General features: G+C 33.2%; 1 protein-coding gene across 4 annotated transcripts; it reads right to left on the reverse strand.

The window, feature by feature from the left end:
* Positions 1–4,478: 4,478 nt before the first annotated feature.
* Positions 4,479–21,353, reverse strand: CUNH18orf54 (chromosome unknown C18orf54 homolog). Of its 4 annotated transcripts, none has more exons than XM_048806195.1 (8): positions 20,935–21,353; positions 18,556–18,884; positions 16,755–17,540; positions 16,293–16,443; positions 13,156–13,258; positions 8,604–8,726; positions 7,001–7,071; positions 4,479–4,929 (listed from the first exon to the last, which is right to left on the reverse strand). In XM_048806195.1, the coding sequence occupies exons 2-8, from the start codon at positions 18,836–18,838 to the stop codon at positions 4,857–4,859; spliced, it is 1,590 nt and encodes a 529-aa protein (XP_048662152.1). In that variant the 5' UTR covers positions 18,839–18,884; positions 20,935–21,353; the 3' UTR covers positions 4,479–4,856. The 4 variants fall into 4 exon arrangements, with proteins under 4 accessions (XP_048662152.1, XP_048662153.1, XP_015337849.1 ...); XM_048806196.1 differs by having other exon boundaries at positions 8,598–8,726; positions 17,295–17,540; positions 20,935–21,352; XM_015482363.2 differs by having other exon boundaries at positions 8,598–8,726; positions 20,935–21,352.
* Positions 21,354–21,480: the final 127 nt, after the last annotated feature.

Here is a 21,480-nt window from a genome sequence, read left to right on the forward strand (position 1 = left end):
TGTCCAGCCTCCTGAGCCGCTGGGATTACAGGCATGCACCACCACGCCTGACAAAATGTTTTTAAATAAAAAGATTTGCAGAATATCATATAAGTAAAGGATGCGGTATCTTTTGTCTTAAATTCATAATTTATACGGAAAGCTACATTTAGAATCATCAATGAATACCTAAGACTACTTTATACACAACAGAGTTTACTTTTTCCTGATTATGTAAAGAAATAGAAGCTGTACTATCATCAAAGAAATAAAACACAATCAATCAGCTAACATTTTTTGAGATTTATCCTCTCCTGAAGAAGTATAAGGAGAACTATCCAAACATCAAAGCAAGGAAAACAAAAGCTAAATGAGTGAGAGGCAACCTACCCAAGTTTGGAAGATGGTTAGAATGTCTGAAAAAGGAAAGGTAAACCTCGGTGACAGCTTTAAAAAACAAATGTAAAAGTAAGCTTTAAAAAAAGAATGAAAACTGGATGAATACCTTTAATCTGAAAATCCTACCACTGACATAATGCTCAAAATTTTTTAGATTTGGTAGCATTTCATATTTTGGAATTTTGGATTAGGAATGCTCAACCTAAAGTCTATGCAAACATTCTGAAAATCTGAAAAATGCCAAATCTGAAACACTCCTGGCCCCACACATTTTGAAAAAGGGATATCCAATCTGTATTTTCAAGTGTGAGAAATAATATGCACAAAGATGAGGAGACATGTAGAAAGTTTGCAAGATTCTGAGTAAAACAATAGTGTTAAGGCAAATTGTTGAAATAAATCAGCAAAGTTAGAGTAGTGGTATACAATGTTAAGTCCACTCAGTCTAGTTTCCCTATAAAAGTGAGCAGGGAGAAAAGTTTAAGGTAGGAATAGGCATTAGAAAACAAATAAACCAGTCCCAATGAATGTAATAAATGACTGATAAAGTTGTTTCAATCTGAGAAAAAGTGTTACTGTCTAGAATAAGGGCAATGTAGAATAAACAGGGAGAATAAAAAGCCAAGATTTTTTGCCCACAAGAGACATGGGATTATGAAAAAACAAAAATGAAGGAATAATATGAAATAACACAGGAAAAAATACCTAACAATATAACTTGTACAACCAGTCAAGGTTGAGGCCTAGATTTACCCAGTCTTACATAACAGACAATGCAATCCAACATATCATATAACCAAGTATAAAACATCTATACATGGAACAGCATATACAGTTTTGCACATTTCAAGAACTCTCACTTGCTCAAAAACTATCAACTTTATTGGCCTTTGCTTCTTTTTTCTCTTTTCATGCTACTTTCCTTTTGACAAGTTCATTTCCTGACAGTACTTCAACTAAATAGATTTTCAAATACAGGAGTAAAGGGTGAAACAGAAACAAAACAAAACAAATAAAAATTCACATCTGTAAGAGCAATCCCGTGTATTCAAACCACAGGAAAAAACAAGGAATCTTGTCATGATTTATCTTTGGGTGACATTGTTTTGTAACTACATATAATTTAACAAGGCATTATAAACCATTAAATACAAAATTCCAAAACACTGCACAGTTATAAATTTCAAAAAGAACATAATTATAGTGATATATGTCCAAAAAATAAACCTCATTTTTGTCAGAAATCTCTAGGAAGGAGAAAAGAATTGTCACAGAAAAGACTGAAAGTAGAATTCACGCTGATAATGACGACAACATGTTTCAGTCTTAAACTCTTCCTATATTGATTATATCTTTATCCCTTGATCTCAAAAAATTTGGGGGATTAGGCTTTTGTAAAATACATTTTTCATATTCAATTAAAATTTTTGAAATATCTTACTAAATTTGTTAATTTTTTTCTATTTAACAATTTCTCAATATACTTAAAACAGTGAAAGAATTGATAAAATTTTGTATTCACAATATAATTTTTTAAATATAATTGTTCTCATTATCTGTCTTAATTAATTCTCTACTTAGCAGTCTCCATACTGCTGGTCCCTCTTTCCTCCCAAAATTTCAAAAACAAACAAAAAACCTTGAAATATTAACTAAGCATGTAACTAAATCATTTCTGTACAGAATTTCCTGAACATTTATTATTTAGATTTTTTTAGTTAAGTCACATGTTTCTTTTGAGAAGAATGGATTTTGATAAATTCCTTTTTTTTTGGGGGGGGGGGGGTACCAGGGATTGAACCCAGGGGTTCTTTTAACACTGAGCCACTTCCGCAGCCTATTTAATTTTTTGTTTTGAGACAGGATAGCACTAAGTTGCTCAGGGCCTCGCTAAATTGCTGAGGCTGGCTTTGAACTTGCAATCCTCTTGCTTCAGCCTCCCAAAGCCACTGGGATTATAGACATGTGGCACCATGCCTAGCCTATAAATTCCTTTTTGTAGGTAAAAGAATAAAACTTTTCCATATTTAACACAAAAGTGAAAATACTGCTCTCCACTGGTATTATAAAGTTTCTTAAAATATTAGTTATAACATACAATTTTAGAATAGGATTATCTTGTTCATTATTGGAACTACATTCTTGCAAATAGGAGCACAATCCAAACTGGCACTATTCAAAGTCATTATAGCACAATCTCCAAAGAGATTATGGCTATGGTATATATTACGTTGGTCTACATATAGCTAACATGCAATTGGAAATCATTGCCTGATGTCTTTATCATCTCTGCCTTCTTTAGAATTTGTCTAAAGGAGGGTATCACAAGGCCTGGAACTTGATCCACCCAGATCCACCTGAAGTTTACCCACTGAAAATCTGCGTTTTTAATAGCCAAATAAATATAGGGCTGGGGATGTGGCTCAAGTGGTAGCGCGCTTGCCAGGCATGCGTGCGGCCCGGGTTCGATCCTCAGCACCACATACAAAGATGTTGTGTCCGCCAAAAACTAAAAAGAAATATTAAAAAATTCTCTCTCTCTCTCTCTCTCTCTCTCTTAAAAAAAAAATTAGCCAAATATAATCTTCAAAGTAATTCCCTATTTGGTTATGCAAACTCTTTGCTGCACAACAGACCATAATCATAAAATAGAATGTCGGTGGTAAAAACATCTCCACAAAGTAAACAAAATAACTTTATTGGTAAGTGCCTCTTGAACCACTCAAAGCAATAAAGTTAAAAAAAAAAAAATAGCTGAGCACAGGGGCACACGCCTGTAATCCCAGGTGATCTGGAGGCTGAGGCAGGAAGATTGTAAGTTCAAAGCCAACCTCAGCAGCTTAGCAAAGTGGTAAGCAACTCAGTGAGACCCTGTCTCTAAATAAAATACAAAAAAAAAAAAAATGGCTGAGGATGTGACTCAGTGGTTGAGTGCCCCTCAAAATTTATGAACATTTTCAAGGTTAGTTTTTTAAAAAATATACTTGAATCAAAAATACAATAGTACATGGCTTGTATTAACTTTGTCAGCTTAAGCAATAGGAAAAAAATACATATTTGTCCTGTGGTGACTATTTATTGTGGTGACAATTTTATTTTCCTCTTCACATTTTTCGGTAACTGTTTCAATCCCCAGTAACAAAACAAAACGAAACAAAAAAACCTCCCGGGCAGAAGGTAACCCACAGGATTTAGTCTTTCGTGTTTGACACTTCAGTTCTGTAACAAAGGTACTAAATACAAACAATATTTTGGGGAAAAAATTCTTTGATACTATGTGCTTAGAAATACCTGACAGTAAATCTACTTAGCAAAAATGCTGCCATTGGGGCTGGGGATGTGGCTCAAGCGGTAGCACGCTCGCCTGGCATGCGTGCGGCCCGGGTTCGATCCTCAGCACCACATACAAACAAAGATGTTGTGTCCTCCGAAAACTAAAAATAAATATTAAAAAAAAAAAAAATGCTGCCATTGGGTAAAGTGTTAGTATGTAGTACTTGAAAATATATTCAGATATTCTTAAATTTCATTAGGCTGTTCAATATGTTATATTAGTCATGCTTTATGACAATTTTTAATTGTTCATAAAAATGCTTCCTGTTTATTATAAATAGTTATAACACCTGCTTGGAAGAAATTACAAAAATCAAAGAGCTATGTTCAGTTCTAGCTAGAGTCAAACTCTGAAGACTATAGAGGCTTTAAAGAAAACCCAACTCTTAAAAAATATCTTTAAAATACACAAGTTGATTTCCACACTTTAAAAGTTTAGTTTCAAATTTCATAAAGCAACTGGAATCTAAGTCCAGTTTTTAATACCTAACCTTAAGACTAAAATCTGGAAAATAATCTAATAAAGTTCAAATGTCTCCAGCAAAGTGATTTGTAAACTGTCAAGTATTATAAAGATTATCTCACATAGAATCAAAGCATTAGTTGAATGAGTTGTTAGATGTCACAATAAAAAATTCCTTTTAGCTCTATATAACCCACTGTTAAACTGATACCATAAAAAAATACAACATATCTTAGAGATATTTGATTTCTGAAATTTTAAAAGTAACAGACTTCCAAATAAACTATAACAATTTTGGTATTCCTTTAAGCTGCTTAAAAGTGAATGCTATATATTTTTTTTTTTTTAAAAAGGGAATACTGAAGAAGGTTAAGCATAGATAAAAACATCAAGAATTAAAATCATCCATGTTTAAATATTACACATTTCCTGGTCTAAAGACCAAGTAACACTTTAACATAAATTGTGGGTCCTTCAGTTCACATTCTACTATTTAGGCACAAAATGAAGATAGGTCACAAATTTATGAACATTTTCAAGGTCAGCCTTCAAGAAATATACTTGAATCAATGACAGAATAGTGCATGGCTTGTATTTACTTTGTCAGCTTAAGTAATAGGAAAAAAAATACATATTTGTTCTGTGGTGACTATTTATTTTGGTGACAATTTTATTTTCTTCTTCACATTTTCGGTGACTGTTTCCCACTGGTATCATCAACCAGGTCTCTCAGGCGAGATAAGTGGTGCAAGGCCCTTCATTAAAAAGTGTAGAATACATTATAAACCAACATTAAGGACTGAATAGCCAATGAAGACAGCAAGAAAGGGTGATTTACATTGTTTATTAACTTCAAAATTAGTAGAAAAAATGAACTCAAGAGAATAATATAAATATCAAACTACTGAAAACTATTCCTTATAAAACTTTTGAGATCTGAATATTTGAGGGTTAAAATAATTTCCTAATCTTCAATAAACATTTATTTAGAAATTGTATTTTTGACATTCAATTTTTAAGTTAATCTGCCAAGTAACCTAAGAAGAAAGAATAACATATCATTTGTATCATACTTAACAAGTGACAGCACTTTTAAGGTCAGTTACAGTTGTGAATAAAACACATTTTTATTGAGTGGGAGGAAAATCAATGACTTCTCCAATATGAGTGAATAGTGTATATTATCCTAACCATAAAACATGGAAAAGATGACCATATACCTAACCAGAATACTTTGCAACCTAGAAAGCATAATTCTGGAATTGAATTAATTTTTAATTACCCTTAAAAAGTCAATTTACAGACTAAAAACAATGAAAAGTATACTGACACACTTTTGAACATCTGAATTTACTTCCTAACAGTTCAAATTCTTTACTGACAAAACTTTTCAAATTTAAGATTGCTCCTGTTATCCCAACAAAATCAACAACTAAATGCAATCTAACAAAACATGAATTTTGTTCTCCTTAAAAGTAGAATTTTGTAGGTAGCACACTCTAAAAGCACATATGGATCAGTATCAGTTTTTATGGTGACTTACAGCCCAGTGTTTATTTTTAACCAAGAAAAAGATCTCTTAAGATACGTACTTTATCTCAGAAAACACACTTAGGTCTGCAACACAAGTACAATATCAATGTTTTTAACAGCAATGGAAAGCTTGAAATCATTCACTTCAAAATCTAAAGCAGAATGATGTCTTCATCCTAGATGATCAGCTAAGGTCCTATTCTCCATGAACAATTTACACTACCATTAGTGTTAGAAATAGGTTTTCAATCCAGACTGCCTACTCTGTTTGAGTCCCAATGCTACTTCTTACTAGCTTTGCAACCTTGAGCAAGTTTATTTATTAATACTCTATAACAATTACGTAATCTATATTATGAAGACAAAAATAGTACTTTCCTCAAAGGGTCTTAAGGATTGAATGAATTACACTCAATAGCACTTAGAACATTCAAATATTCAATAAATGTAATCTGTCATTATACACTGATTTCTACTAAGTATAAAACACCATATTCAAGTACAATGACAAGCTACAAAGAAAGAAGCATTATTTCTACCAAACATGTATATAATTAAATTAGAGTCCTAAGTTCACATCTTATGTTTATACTTTTCCACTACTTATTTACTTAACAGAATCCTAAGCAAATTTTGAAAATAAAAAAGGTAGGAAACATTTAGTTAGCTTCACTTATTGTCAAGTTTTGAAATAAGTTACAAGAGAAAAATTTTTTATCTTATTATTTCTTAAACTCAGTAATTCTATCTTCTGAGGACACTTCATGGTCACACAACCAAATTCATAAAGAGCTTTCTCTTTTGTCAATATCATAACCATAGAAAAGATTTATATTCTTCACTTTTATATTAGAGAATTTAACTAAGAAATTTAGATGTATCTTTATATTCAAATATTATACTTTATATATACTTTGTATATAATTTTAGATGTCAAATAATGATACATTTGTTGCTATTACATGTATTCTAAACAAACTATAAAAATTCATTTCACAAGTTATTATTATAGGATATCCATACATACTATCTCAAATTATTGCTATTACTCAGAAATTAAAAGAGAAAGTGAGCTGTTCATATCTGTTACATTTTAAGTGTCTAAGGATATCTCATTAGGTCCTTAGAACATTTTAAACAGGAAATAACAGATTTAACAGAAAATGTTTTTCTAAGAAGCTTAAATATGCCTACTATGCATCTATTTTTGAAACTACTTAATTCCATCCTAATTTTGGTCAAAGGACTGTCAATTAAGTTGAATTTGTATCTATATTAGTAAAGAATACTTACTTTTGAAGAGACCTAGTAATAGGAATCATACTTTCCTTCAATTGTAATTTAGAGAAATCATCCTCTGAAATCTATTATTAAACACCAAAAAGCAAAACAAAAAAAAAAAAATTTTTTTTTAAATTTCAAAATTAAATGCAATTAAAATATGATTAAAAACATAAAAAATATATTTTCTCCATTTTCAAGAATTAATTTTACCATCAAGTTAAGAGAGCATTAAATGTTTTTATTTTTCCTTTATTTTAAAAATACAACTACCACTTAGATTCATCTTTCAATTATACATTAAAAATTATACATCCAGGAGCTAGGGTTGTTGTTCTGTGGTAAAGCACTTGCCTAGCATGTGTGAGGCACTGGGTTCAATTCTCAGTACTGCATACAAATAAATGAACAAAATAAAGCCCACCAATACCTAAACAAGTATTAAAAAAGAAAAAATTCTACATCCATTAAAAATTAAATCTTTGCCTCAAATTACAACTTCACTGAATAAGGTGGTATCTCAATGATGCTTAAAAGGGGAAGGGAAAGAAGCAGGGTTACACTCTGTATGTTAATGTTATGATTATTAGAATGTTGGGAGAAAAATTTTAAAATATAATTCAAATGAATAGGTTGTAGTAGTTCTCAAGAGCTGATCCACTCATTAAAAACTGAATTTTAGGGCTGGGGTTGTAACGAAATGGTAAAGACATGGGATTCGATCCTCTGCACCACACAAAAATAAACAAATAAAATAAAGGTACTGGGGTTGGGGTTGTGGCTCAATGGTAGTGAGTCTGCCTAGGATGCATGACGCACTGGGTTCGATTCTCAGCACCATATACAAATAAATAAAATAAAGATCCATCAACAATTAAAAAACAAATATTAAAAAAATAAAATAAAGGTATTGTGTCCATCTACAACTAAAAAAAATTAAAAACTGAATTTCATAAAACTCTATTGACTAATAACAACAAAACAATGACAACCAAAACAAAGCTAACATTTATTGAGTATTTACCAGTTGCAAAGCACTATATTAAGTACTTTATATCATTTGTTTCAACTTCTCAACAACCTCAGGTCCAAAAGGATAAATGCTACATGATCTCACTTATATGTGGAATCCAAAAAAGTCCAACTAACAGAAGTAGAGTAAAATGGTGGTTACCAATGGCTGGTAGTTGGTAGATAGGAAGGTGTTGGTCAAAGAATACAAAATTTAATTAGGAGAAATACATTCAAGGGAGCAGCTGTACAACATGGTAACTATAGTTAATAATAATGCAACACACTTAAAATTATTGGCAGTATATTTTAAGTGTTGGTAATATATGTCAATTAACTCAATTTAACTATTCCACAGTGTATACATATTTTAAAGCATCATGTTGTACACCAAAAATATATACAATGTTTATTTGTCAATTAAAAAAATATATTAAAACTGAAACTAAGGAGATGAAATGATATGTACAAATGTTCTACTTGCTAGTAAGTGGCAGAATTAGAATTCAGACTTTAAAAACTATACCTTTATGAAGAAAATTCATCCCCTATAGAATAGCAGCCCAGATCTCAATTTATAAGTCAAGTTTTTGCTTACTTTTACCTCTTCTTTTGGATCTGTAGTTCTATTCTGATTAAAACTTTCTTGTACTGCTTGAAGATTAAATAACATTTGTTTCAAAGCTTCAACAGGACCATGATGTTTGCCTCCAGAAAGGGTAGAGCTCTACAGTTAAAACAGATAAGAGTAGACCATTCAAATGCGAGAGAATTTAATAAGAGTTTTATTTTGTGTTATTTTCCCCCAAAATAAAATTAATACAAAAATCTAAATAATGTACATTAAAGTGTTTTAAAAAATCAAAATTGTAACTTAACCACTTCCTCATACCCAGTCCCCAGATGAAGCTATTTGGAGATAATATGATTAAGTTTGGCATATTCTTTCTAATCCCTACTCTTTCAAAATGAATAGTAAATGTTTATATTTAAACAAATTAATTTCATAGGCTTAAAATTACAGTTTTTTATGATGAAAAAGATCTTCAGAGAGCAGGGAAACCAGCATGCTCGTTTCAGATATGTAAATGATACTAGTTATCAGCTGAGTTAGGACTAAAATTCCAAATATAGCTTTCTCTGCAAACTTACATGTATGTTTTCATAAAGAGAATACTGACCTTTCACCTCTTCAGGTGAAAGAACTACCTAAATATCACATCTCATTTATCACTGACCTTACCTGTGTCCAAAAAAGGCAACAGCACTTAGCCAAATAAGGTGGACAGGATTCTCTTAAGATAATTTGTAAGGGATATTTTAAAACTTCTTTTAAAAAGCCTTAACAGTCTATATTTTTTCATATTTTAAATGAGTTGCTATGTCCTAAAGGCTATACACAAAGTAGCAAATAAATTTCTGAAGATATCTGTAATTTAACATATTTCAGCATTGGCTATGCAAGTATACATGATATTTAAACTTCACTTAAATAGGAAGTGTTTGACTTATGTAAGACATTCAAGGAAAGCAGAATGACTAAAAAGATTTTAAAGATCCTCCCACAGTTAGATGAACAGGATATAAGAAACAGAGTATGGGAATATAAATGGTACATCCACCATGAAAAACAGCATAATAATTCCTCAAAATTCTAAACACAGAATTACCCTATGATCCTGCAATTTGCCTTCTAGGTATATATCCAAAAGAAGCAAAGGCAAGAACTTAAGCAGATATCTGCATACTCATATTCATAGCAGCATCCATAATAGCAAAAAGCTGAAGAACCCCAGTGTCCATATGTGGATGAATAGATAAATGTGGCACATGCACAGGAATATTATTCAGTCTAAGGAACAAAGGAAATTTTTGTCATATGCTCCAACATGAATGAATCTTAAAGACATTAAGTCAAATGAAATAAGCCAGTCATGATAGGAAAAATATTATATGACACTTCATATATATGTGGTTCTGAGAGTAATAAATTCAGTGACAGAAAGTAGAATGTTGCTTTTACCAGAGGGTGGGGGGAGAGAAAATGAAGAGTTAGTGTTTAATGGGTGCAGAGTTCCCATGTGCGAAGATGAAAAAAGTTCTGGACTTGAATGATGGTGATGGCTATACTATGTACAAATACTAAATGCCTCAGTAGTACACTTAAAAAGGGCTAAACTAGGTTAGCACAGTGGTACAGCTGTGCCTATAATCCTTGATACTAGGAAGGCTGAGGCAGGAGAATCACAAATTCAAGGCCAGGCCCGGCAATTTAACAAGATTCTGTCTCCAAATGAAATTTAAAAAGCAGGTGGGGATTTGGCTCAGGGACAGAGTATTTGCCAAACATGTACAAGGATCTGGCACCAGACACACAAAAAAAGATTTGGTTAAACTGGCAAATGTATATATATTTTTTGCTGTAAATATAAATAAATTTAAAATTTTAAGAAGAAAAAGAAGCAGAGTATAATGATTCAGTTGGGCTTAATAAATGTTGGTATTGTGATATATATACATATATATATATATACATGTATACACACACACACACACACACACATACATATATGAGATTTGTCATTAAAACTGGTAACAAAGTGGGGCACAGTGGTGAATGCTGGTAATTCCAGAGGCTTGAGAGGTTGAGGCAGGTGGATCACAAACCAGCCTTAGCAACTTAGAGAGGCCTTAAGCAACTCAGCAAGACCCTGCCTCTAAATCAAATATAAAAAAGGACTGAGGATGTGGCTCAGTGGTCAAGCACCTCTGGGATCAATCCCCAGTAACAAAAAAAAAAACAAAAACAAAACAAGACTCTAGTAATCAATGTCTCTGGGTACATCTTTTTGTTTATCTCTCTCAGAACCATAGTAATGTTTCAAACATTCAAAAAACAGACAATTTAAATTAAACGGAACATGAGGGAAGCCCAAAATGTAATAGTAAATTACCAACAGTATAATAAATAAATACAACCACACTAAAGGGAGTTAGTTGGGAAGAAAATAATTAGAAATAAGGAAGAAAGCATGGGTGATGTATACCCTAAGTCCTTCCGTGACTTAGGAAGTGTAGGCAAGAGGATTGTAGGTTCAAAACTAGCCTCAGCAATTTAGTAAGTAACCTAGTGAGACTCTATCTCAAAATAAAAAATTAAAAAAGGGCTGGGGATGTGGCTCCGTAGCTGAGTGCCCTTGAGTCCAATCCCTGGTACCAAAAAAATAAAAAATAAAAATAAGGAAAAGCTAAACCAAACCTTGTAGAATTAAACTGAAAATCTTAAGTATCAGTATGAACTCCTGGTTTTATATATATCTATATACACATATACAGGTATAGAAACATAGATGTGTAATAACATATGGTTTGGTATAAACATGCTTCCATCAGCCTGCTGAGTCTAGAATGAATAACAATCCAACAGCAATAAGCACATCCAGTGCCTAGCTCTTTGTTTCTAAATACCATTTTCTAATAAAAACAACCACAGCTCCTCAGAGAAGAGCTCGAAAAAGAATGGGGGCATGTCAAAAGGACACAGGAACTAAGCGCAAGGAACTCTTATGGTCCTAAACTGTAACAATTTGAACAATATAAATAATTTTGTATTATAAAACTAGAATTAAAAAAAAAATCTGAGTCCCTACTGATGTCAATAATTTCATAAACAAATAGGGGAGAAGGCATAACTATTATTACACAAGAATTTCAATTAATACATGTTGAAGACAAGATTCACCAATGATATTAAAATTAGTGGATATAACTTTGCAGTCTCCAAGTACCTTCCCTAAGATACATACTAATTATAATGGGAAATGGTAGCTTTACTAAAGCTAATAAATACCACCTTAATCAAGCACTCAAGTTTAACACCATCAATATGAACAGAATATTACACTGTTATATTACTATTATTTTACTGTTAACATGTCAATATTATTATCAATGACATACATACTGTCAACCATCTAAAATAATGCACTGAAAAGGCACAATATTACTTCATTGGTATTCTTGCCAAAAATGCACAACCCCATCCTCCTTATCATGAGAAAACTTCTACAAACAAACTATCTACAAAAACACTGACGAGTACTTTTCAAGTGTGTCAAGGAAAGACTAAAGAGCTGAACAGAATAAAGTCAATTGAGGAAACACTACAACTAAATGTAATGTTGGATCCCAGAGTGGAACCTGGAATAGGTCACTGAGTAAAACTTGCGAAAGCTACACACTGAAGAGTTCTGTAACTAAGACAATGACCTGCTAATTATTGTACTATGGTTATATAAGTTGTTAATATTATGGGACTCTGGGAGAAGGGAACACAGAAATTTTTATATTATTTTTGCAACTTTCTATACATTTAAAATTTCAAACAAAGCAAACCTCAAAAAACAAAAATGATCCTGGTAGTGAGGTTGTGTATGTGTGGGCAAGGGGGCTAGGGTATCATTGATTAGTATTAATACTCATCTACCTTAATCTGAAAAAAAAAAAAAACAAACTCCCAAACTTATTCTTCTACCAGTACTCCTTCTTTAAATAAACACCACCACCAATCCCCTATATTGCTTGGCTCAATCATATTGTATTCATCCTATCAGGACTATCTTCAAAATATATCTCAAGTCTAACAATTTGTGACCACCTCCAACATGCCAACTCTAATCAAAGTCATTACTCTTCCAATTCCAAAAGACTGCAATAGCCTCCCAATTAGGTTCCCGGCTCCTTCTCTAGGTAGTTTCAAGATATGCTTCACACAACAGCTAGTTTCTACTTCAAAATGTAGATCTGTCATTTTCTATTTTAAAATATTTATAAATGTATATTAGAAACACAAACCTCAATATTCTACTGACCTGAGAAAATAAAATTTCCTGTATAATGGTCTATTTACATGTTTTCCAGAAACAAACAAACATTATAATAATAATTTAGCCTATCTGCAGAATTCAACCCCAGGTCCTTCTACTTTAGAATATTAAAATAAAATTACCAATAATTCTGAAAGGAGTTATGGTTTTATGGATGTGTGTTGAGAATCTGGGCTATTCTTGTTGTAAAACACCTAAGAACTTAGAAATTAATAACTATATATTAGTCATAACCCTTCTTTTAATAAGTTAAGATTTAATTTCACTCACCTGATTATCATTGTTTAAAAAGTCTTCAAGAACCTCTTTAGCATACTTTTCACTTGAAGTTTGTCGAGTACTATCATTAGAATTAACAGGAACAGGAGATTTGCTAAACAGGATTGAAAAGATATAAAACAGCAATTAAGTTCCCAAATTCCAAAAATTATACAATATATTACTTTAAGGATTTTCAAATGCAAGTGGTCACCAAGAAATAACCATCATGAATATGACTCACATCAATGTTGGATGGTAATTCCTCTATCTTCTCCCTAAATTGATACTAGAATCCAATCCAATCCCCCCCTCCCCCGTCCTCCTGATTCACCTTTCAAGCTTTGAAGAAAAACTTTAAAAAGAAACTGAAGATACAAGTCCTCAACTAAATGAATAAGCCCTTAACCACAGAACAGTCATTAAAAACTCACTGTTTAAAATGAGCAGTACAGCCGGGTGCTAATGGTGCACACCTGTAATCCTAGCAGCTCCGGAGGCTGAGATAGGAGGATCATAAATTCAAAGCCAGCCTCAGCAACTGCAAGGTGCTAAACAACTCAGTGAGACCCTGTCTCTAAATAAAAAATACAAAATAGGGCTGGGGATGTGGCTCAAGAGTGCCCCTGAGTTCAATCCCTGGTACCCCGACCCCTGCCAAAAAAATTGAGCAGTCCATTTTTCCAATTAAACATTGTTAGGACTGGGGGTCAGTGTGCTCAGTAGTAGAGCACTGTCTAGCATGTGCAAGGCCCTGAGTTCAATCCACAGCACCACAAACAAATAAAAAGATTTTTAAAGCTATTTACCCAATGATAATAAAAAATCCCACAACTCCATAAATTTCTACTGAAATGGCAGTTAGATGTTCTCCCACTTCAAGGTGATAGGACAGACCACCCCTCCAGAACTGGTTTTTACATGTGGATAGATTATAGATTATACTGGGAAAAGGATTACTTTTGAAATTAAAATTCCTGAGCACAATCCCAATCCCATTTCATAATATGATCTTAGGTAATTTGTCAGAACTTCAGTTTCCACATTTGTCACTACTTAAAGGTAATGCAAAAATCACAGTGTTAACTCTCTATGAAGCTGGTACATTTACTATAAATACTCATTTCTTTCTTAATGATTAAGTAATAGAGGAAAGAGCACTCTCAGCACTCTATTCATTCCATTTGTTACTCATATACCACTAAAAAGAATGTAACTCTCAAGAACTCAGAGGTCTGAGAATCTTTTTATATAATTTAAATGTCACGTGCTAATATTATTTCTTTATAAAAAGCACTTCTTTATTGGCATATTCAATTGCTAATTTACCATAAGCTTTTCCTCACTTTAAGTAGTCTTTTCCCTTATTGTTTACCAATAAAGTTTATATATCCATCAACCAACTGTTGTAAAAAGACATTTTCACACCCAATCACTGAAGATGATGTGATTATTAATGCAGAATTAATTATGTTATTCCTCTACCTTTGTATTTGTTTGAAATTTTTCATAATAAAAAGTTGTTTAAAAAACAATTAACTGTTATGATTATATTCTTCCTTTTAGAATTCTACCTTTAGTTGCTTCACGTTCTATTGTGTTTCAGCCTAATGTCAGGTTGATAATAATTTGTCAATCTGAAACAGATTTGTTTTATCTACAAATATAAGCATCAAAATGTTAACTGATCCTTCAAAACTGAACTACTCTGTATGCAGATTGGTAGGCCAAACCAAATTCAAGAAATTAAGCTAAAAGAAGAAAATGAAATATTCTGGATGATCATCATCGCTACTACGACTTATAAAAATGTTCATCCTTAGTCACAAATTGTACTAAAAGTAATTTAACACTCTAACCAATTGACTCTTTTTTTTTTTTAATTTTTTTAAAGTTATACATGGGCACAACATCTTTATTTTGTTTATTTATTTTTATGTGGTGCTGAGGATTGAACCCAGGGTCTCACATGTTCGAGGCGAGCGCTCTACCACTGAGCCACAACCCCAGTCCCCAATTGACTCTTCATAACAATTTCAGAGCAGTTATTTTTTTCTCCAACTCTAAAGGGCAAAGATGGGAATCCAAATTGGAATTACAATCAGTGTCAACATTCAAAAATTAGGTATTTAATTTAGAAGTAATCAAAAATAAACCCAGGAATTAATAAACTCTAACAAAATGAAAGCCCAGACAACTAAAGATAATTTAGAAGAGGCTGGGAACAGTGGCAGATATCTGTAATCCCAGGAGCTCAGGAGGCTGAGGCAGGAAGATTGCCATTTCAAAGCGAGCCTCAGCAACTTATGGAGATCATAAGCAACTTATCAAGACCCTGTTCTCTAAATAAAATACAAAAAGGGCAAGGGATGAAACTCAGTGATTAAGTGCCCCTGGGTTCAATTCCTGGTACAGAAACTAATGATAACAACAACAACAATAATAATTTATAAGAGCCTAAGGCATGATATGTCACCAATAATGCATTGCTGGTAAGTCCAAATGTAATAACATCACTAACAATAAAAACTTTCCTACTTTCCAAATTCTAACTCCACATTCACACTCTCAGGTGGCTAGGTAAACATTTTTAGAATTATTCTGAGAAACTATATGATAGAAAAATTAAAAACAACAAATGAAAACAATTTTAGAAACTACAAAAACCTAAATGATAGACCATATAAGAAAATGCTCATCATTTAAGGAAAATGGTAACTAAAAGATAATGTAAAATATAAATGAAAAGGAATGAATAACTAAATATAAGGATATATATTTAGTGAACATGGGGAGGGGTGGAGCTTAAAATTGAAAAAAGGAACAAGAATTGCCTAACAATTCTCCATTTGCAAATTAACCGTTTTTGGTTCTAATCCCTCATAATGACATATACCAATATTTAACAGTGAAACAAAATGAATATGTAACAAAGATAGAAATTACATAATGTACCTATGGGCATGAAACATTACACCATCTTGTGGTAACAATGAACACTGCAATTTAAAGTAACCAACACTGAAGGATGCATTCTACAGAATTACAAAGTTATTATTAATTACCATTAAGTTATTTAAAAAATAAATCTGATGTTCACACAGCATTTTTCATTTGGGAAACTCAACAGCTTTTCCATTGTCACTTACAAAGTAACAGGAATATTTTCCCATGATCTTTCAGCTTCAAGTTTATCTAATGAACAAGGACTGTCATCCTTTTCCACAGACTTTGGTAATTCTTCAGTACACTGATCCAGATTTTTCTTGGCCTTCAGGATAAGCAGTTCAATTTTGTCACCTAATTTAAAAATATTATATTAATTCTTCAAAAACAAATGGAAAGCACTAAAAATCTCACAAAGGTAACAAAATTTAAGATAATTAAGACATTAATAGCAAATTATACCATATGTTAACACTTCAAGCAAAGAAAAAAGGGGAGAAAAAAAATAAACCTAAAGAATCTACATTAAATTAAGGTTAAAAGCATTCTAAAGACATATATCATTACAGCAAAAATAAAACATAAAAGATCCTAGATATTAGTCCAAATTTTCAGTACTTCCTTTTGTTTAAAAAAATCAAAAAAAACTAAAAACAAAATATTACCACTGAATGGCTTTTTGGATTGTCCTGAGAGAAGTGGATTCTCATACTGACATTGGCTATGTTCAGAATCACATCTGTATTCATTAACTAATCCTTTATCATCACTCAAGTAATTTGAAAAATTTGAGGGCTCAAAAGAATATTCACAACAATCTAACTTATTTGTAAGCCGAGAAGTTCTTTGTGCCTGATAACTATGTCTAGGGGAAGAATGGTCTTCTTTAAATACTTTATAAACCTTTTGACTACTTGCATCAGGTAGCAAGTCTTGATTGTGGAGCCAGACTGGGTATTTGAAATCAGGTAAACTACTTATCCCTGAAACATTGAGGTCAGATTTCTGGCTAGTGAGCCATCTTGGATAATTCTTTTCAAGACTGTGTTGTGAACTCTCTTTCAATGATGATTTCTTGGGAAAAGATAAAGACGATTCAAAAATACATTTATTGGTCCTATTCATAAGTTTTGGGCTTTTTAGTTTACTACATTGCTTTCCATTTATATTTGTGTCTACAACACGTGTAACTAAGTTATCCTTGCCCATGGAAGTGCAGGAATCTTGAAAATTCAGATGCTTTTTAATGGCCGAGGAACCCAGTCTTCCAGTGCATTTCTTGTTTTTCTTGCATAGTTTTACTGGTCCAACATCAGTGAAAGAAAATAATCCATCTGCTGGAAGTCTTAACAGATCATCAGTTGTTAGGCTAATGGAATCTATGTCACTAACAATCTCTCTTCTATATGATAAGGAGTTTGAGTGCTTTTTGTGATCAAGATTTTCAAAAGCTGAAAAATAAAACATAGTTCAATTTATCTTCCTTTATCATCTATACTTAGTAACATTCAACAGTAAACAAGAATTAAGGAACTGAGAATTGTTTTTGTCACCTCATTATCCTCACTAAAGTTTTAATTGAATGTATAAAAGATACAGGTTAAGAAAACAGAACATGCTTGCTTTCTCACATCTCTTCAATGTTTAATTTCTATACATTTCTCTCCAATCACCTAAATTTCCCCATGTTTTTTACTTTAGGATTTCTTCAATTTTCTTCATCTAGACATACCCAATGAATTAATACAATCAAATCAACATGGTTCATTCAATATTGGCTGTAACATAGAAAAATATGCGGTTCAACTAGGTGGAAAAATTAATTTTTGTTCTCTCTTACCCTGCAAAGGCATGGTTACAACACAGAAGACAGGTGTTCTAACTCTATTCTTCTGAAAAATATTGTTCATAACTAAGAATTTAATGCAAACTTTTTCTATTCTAGGCCTATTCTGTAAGTGCTCAATAAAGTGCTAACTGGTTTATCAGCAACTGCATTATATGAACTTGTCTTCGTGGAAGTTTTATCAAGAAAACTCTTTATCTTTTGAACATTACTGTTCCATAAGATATAGATCAGAAAGACTAATCAGATCTATCTTATCAATTGAAATTGAGCAAGTATAAACTTAGAAAGGGTGCACTTTAAGGTCATTAAGCTAGTTAATGAAAGCCAAAAAGCACATTAGTACTCTATCCATTACAAGATAGTAAAATGACTTAAGTTAGGAGCTACCTGCTCTTAGACTCATCAACTTCCCTTGCAAGGTCAAAGAGGAATTTTTAAGCTGAAAATTTCTGAGAACCAGAGAATTATGCAAGCATTTCACAAAACTATTCAGATTTTTTTTTACTATAGGTTATTTTTATTCTGACATAACAAAAAAAAAGTTTAACTTTATAAGACTACAGTCAATCTCTGAAATGCTTCAAATTATTAGACAAAGAAAACAAATAAAAGCATACCATTGTTTGGTTTATAAATATATTTGGAGAATTGAGGCACATTCGCAGATCTCTTATCACTGCTAATTTTTCCAGTGCTTGTATCAGAGTATATTTGGCTTAAATCAAAATCATCAATGTAGGCCTGCAGAGCCTGAGAAGCAGAACTGTACAGTTTATCCTTATAGTGAAAAGGGCCATTAGAGTTGGAAGAATTACCACCATTCAGATTGCAGCTTGCCAGAAGGGAAGAGACTGAAGATTCCTGAGAACAAACTCTGTGCTTTGTGTTTGATTTTGCCATGGCTTCCTCAACATGGGTTACTTTTATCCATTTTCCTTAAAGACAACTGTAACATGAAAACAAATAGTTAAGGCACCAATTAAAAGGAATAATGATGATATACAGAGAAAATTACTAAATACACTAACTTAAAATTTTTCTTTAAGAAATAAAATCAGGGTGGGGATGTGGCTCAAGCGGTAGCGCGCTCGCCTGGCATGCGTGCGGCCCGGGTTCGATCCTCAGCACCACATACAGACAAAGATGTTGTGTCCGCCAAATATTAAAAAATAAATATTAAAAATTTAAAAAAAAAGAAATAAAATCAGTTATTTATAATAGAAACTCCTTTTCAGGCATTGTAGGTTTCCTAGTATTTTACAAATTCTTTCATCAATGATGTAGAAAACACTTATTAAGCAGCTACTATGTGCCTGGAAGTATGTATACAAAAGTTGTCTGAGAATATACATGAGAAGTATCAATGAAAGAATACTCACATTTAAAGTCCTAAAAACCACTGATGAAAGTCTGTTTGCTAATGGTGACATATTCTATGACATCACAAACCTAACATTCCCTTATATACAATAAATCATAAGCTTACAACCATTCACTGCAAATAGTAGGTACTCAATGAAAAGGAAAAAAGAAATTTGTTGCCCAGGCTGGCCTTGAATTCTTGAGCCCAAGAGGTCTTCCTGTCTCAGTCTTCTGAATAGAGGAGACTACAGACACATACAACTGTACCTACCAACTTCCAATACATTTTTAAAGTCATTAGCCATTGGAAGCAAAAAGAAAAACATCCACTTTCAAAATTGTAAATGCCAAGATGAAACTTCAGTCATTCTCCCAAAAAAAGACTAACGAACACAAAATATAAATAAACTTTAAGTCTTACTTCAGAATGAGCTAACAATCTGAACTTTTCCTAAAATAACCTTTTTTTTGACAGAACTGGGGATCAAACTCATGCACACTTGCACACTAGACAAGCACACTACCATTGAGCCACACCATTCAGCCTTTTTTTTTTTTTTTTTTTTGGAGAGAGGGGGTCTCCCTAATTTACCCAGAATGCCTTCAAGCTTGCAATACTGTCTTACCTCAGCTTCCACAGTAGCTGGGATTAGAGGTGTGCACCACCATGCCCAGCTAAAATAACATTTTTTTAATACCATCCTATTTTCAATTTTTATGTTGACCAGATTCAGCTCATCTTTCAAAATAAGTTTAGATCATGTGAAATTAACTTAATGTATTCATCTTGATGGGGTTTTTTATTACTAAAACAACTTATTACAGGAATAATAGGAACTATATTTAAAAACCCAAGAAAAAACAGAATGAACAGGCACTAAAACTCAGAACATGATATGATATTTGTTGAGAAGTAAAGAATTTTCTATAATAAAAAAGAAGAATTAATGTCTAACACTTAACATGCTATGATGTTATAGTCAGTATGTTTGTTTTTTGGCTATAATTTTGGAAATATTTAAGTCACAATAGCTTTTTAATGTAACCTTAGCAACTGTCAAATTTGCCTTTAAATTATAGAAAGTTTTAATCAAAGAGATGGTAATAACACCTCCTGTCCACAGCCTCAGAGCATGCCTTTCCAGAATTCTGACAGTGTTCGGACAACAGAACATAAGAAAACGACTATTTAGCCTCTTCCATATCCTTGAAATGTCATGATATAGGGAGATCTCCACAGAATGGCTTAAATGCACAAGAAAATTTACTTCCCTAAGTTTAACTGACAGTCCCCCCGCCTTATCTGAACATATAACAGGTTACGATTTTATTTTACAAAACCTTAACTAATTGGGTTATGGTTCTTCATAAGTGGGTGATGACATTCACCATGTCATTTTAATTCACAAGCGTGACGACAAGAGAATCCACAATTTAATTTCTATTTTATGGAAAGTTTTCAGACCTATGAAAAAGTAGGTAGGGTCTTTGAATAAATTCCTCTGCATCCGCCACGCTGCTTCCACCAATGAGCAACAAACCTCAACTATCCAGATCCCCACCCCCTTCTCCCCACGTCAACCGCGGGATCATTTCGAATCTGACGCACTTTAAGCAAAGCCCGAGCGTCTTACCATTTCCTCCATAATCACTTCAGTTCGAATATCCCAAAGCAAATCCATCATGCTCAAGGGAACGTCAAAATTTAAGAGCTTAAGAGCAAAAAAAAAAAAAAACCTGATGCAAAACAGAGAATGTTCCGTGTTAAGAAGCCAAGAAGCGGCTCCCAGTTCCTAAGCTACGGAGGCGAACGCTGCTCTACTCTGCAGCAGGAAGACGTCCCGTGCAAAGCCCCGGCAGCTGGCGCCACCTCCGGGGCCGGCATCCGCGCATTCGGAGCGCGACGGGTCTCAACTTTCCGCGCGATTTCTCCAACACCCCGGCCCCCGGCTTCAGTGGCTTTTCACTCCGAAACCTTTAATGCAGGGCGCCGCGGCGGGCCTTCCGGGGCGACCACCCAGAAAGCGCAAGCCCGGGCCCCTCTCCCACCGGCCCCGCCCGCTAGCGTTCCTCCACGTCCCCACGCGCGCCCCCCCTCCCGAGGCCTCTTCCCCGTCCCTGCGGGCGCCCGTCCGTTAGCCTTTCCCTCGAGCGGTCCGAGGATGGGGCGCCGCTCGAAA

This window comes from Marmota marmota, unplaced genomic scaffold (assembly GCF_001458135.2).
Source record: "Marmota marmota marmota unplaced genomic scaffold, marMar, whole genome shotgun sequence".
NCBI lineage: Eukaryota > Metazoa > Chordata > Mammalia > Rodentia > Sciuridae > Marmota > Marmota marmota.

Excerpts from the sequence above, each read along its gene's own strand:
- CUNH18orf54 (XM_015482363.2), bottom strand. The coding sequence starts at position 18,838 with ATGGCAAAATCAAACACAAAGCACAGAGTTTGTTCTCAGGAATCTTCA. Across the intron at positions 17,541-18,555 it reads TATTTATAAACCAAACAATG|CTTTTGAAAATCTTGATCAC; the intron begins GTATGCTTTTAT and ends TTTATTTTTCAG. Across the intron at positions 8,727-13,155 it reads TTTTAAACAATGATAATCAG|AGCTCTACCCTTTCTGGAGG; the intron begins GTGAGTGAAATT and ends TTTTAACTGTAG.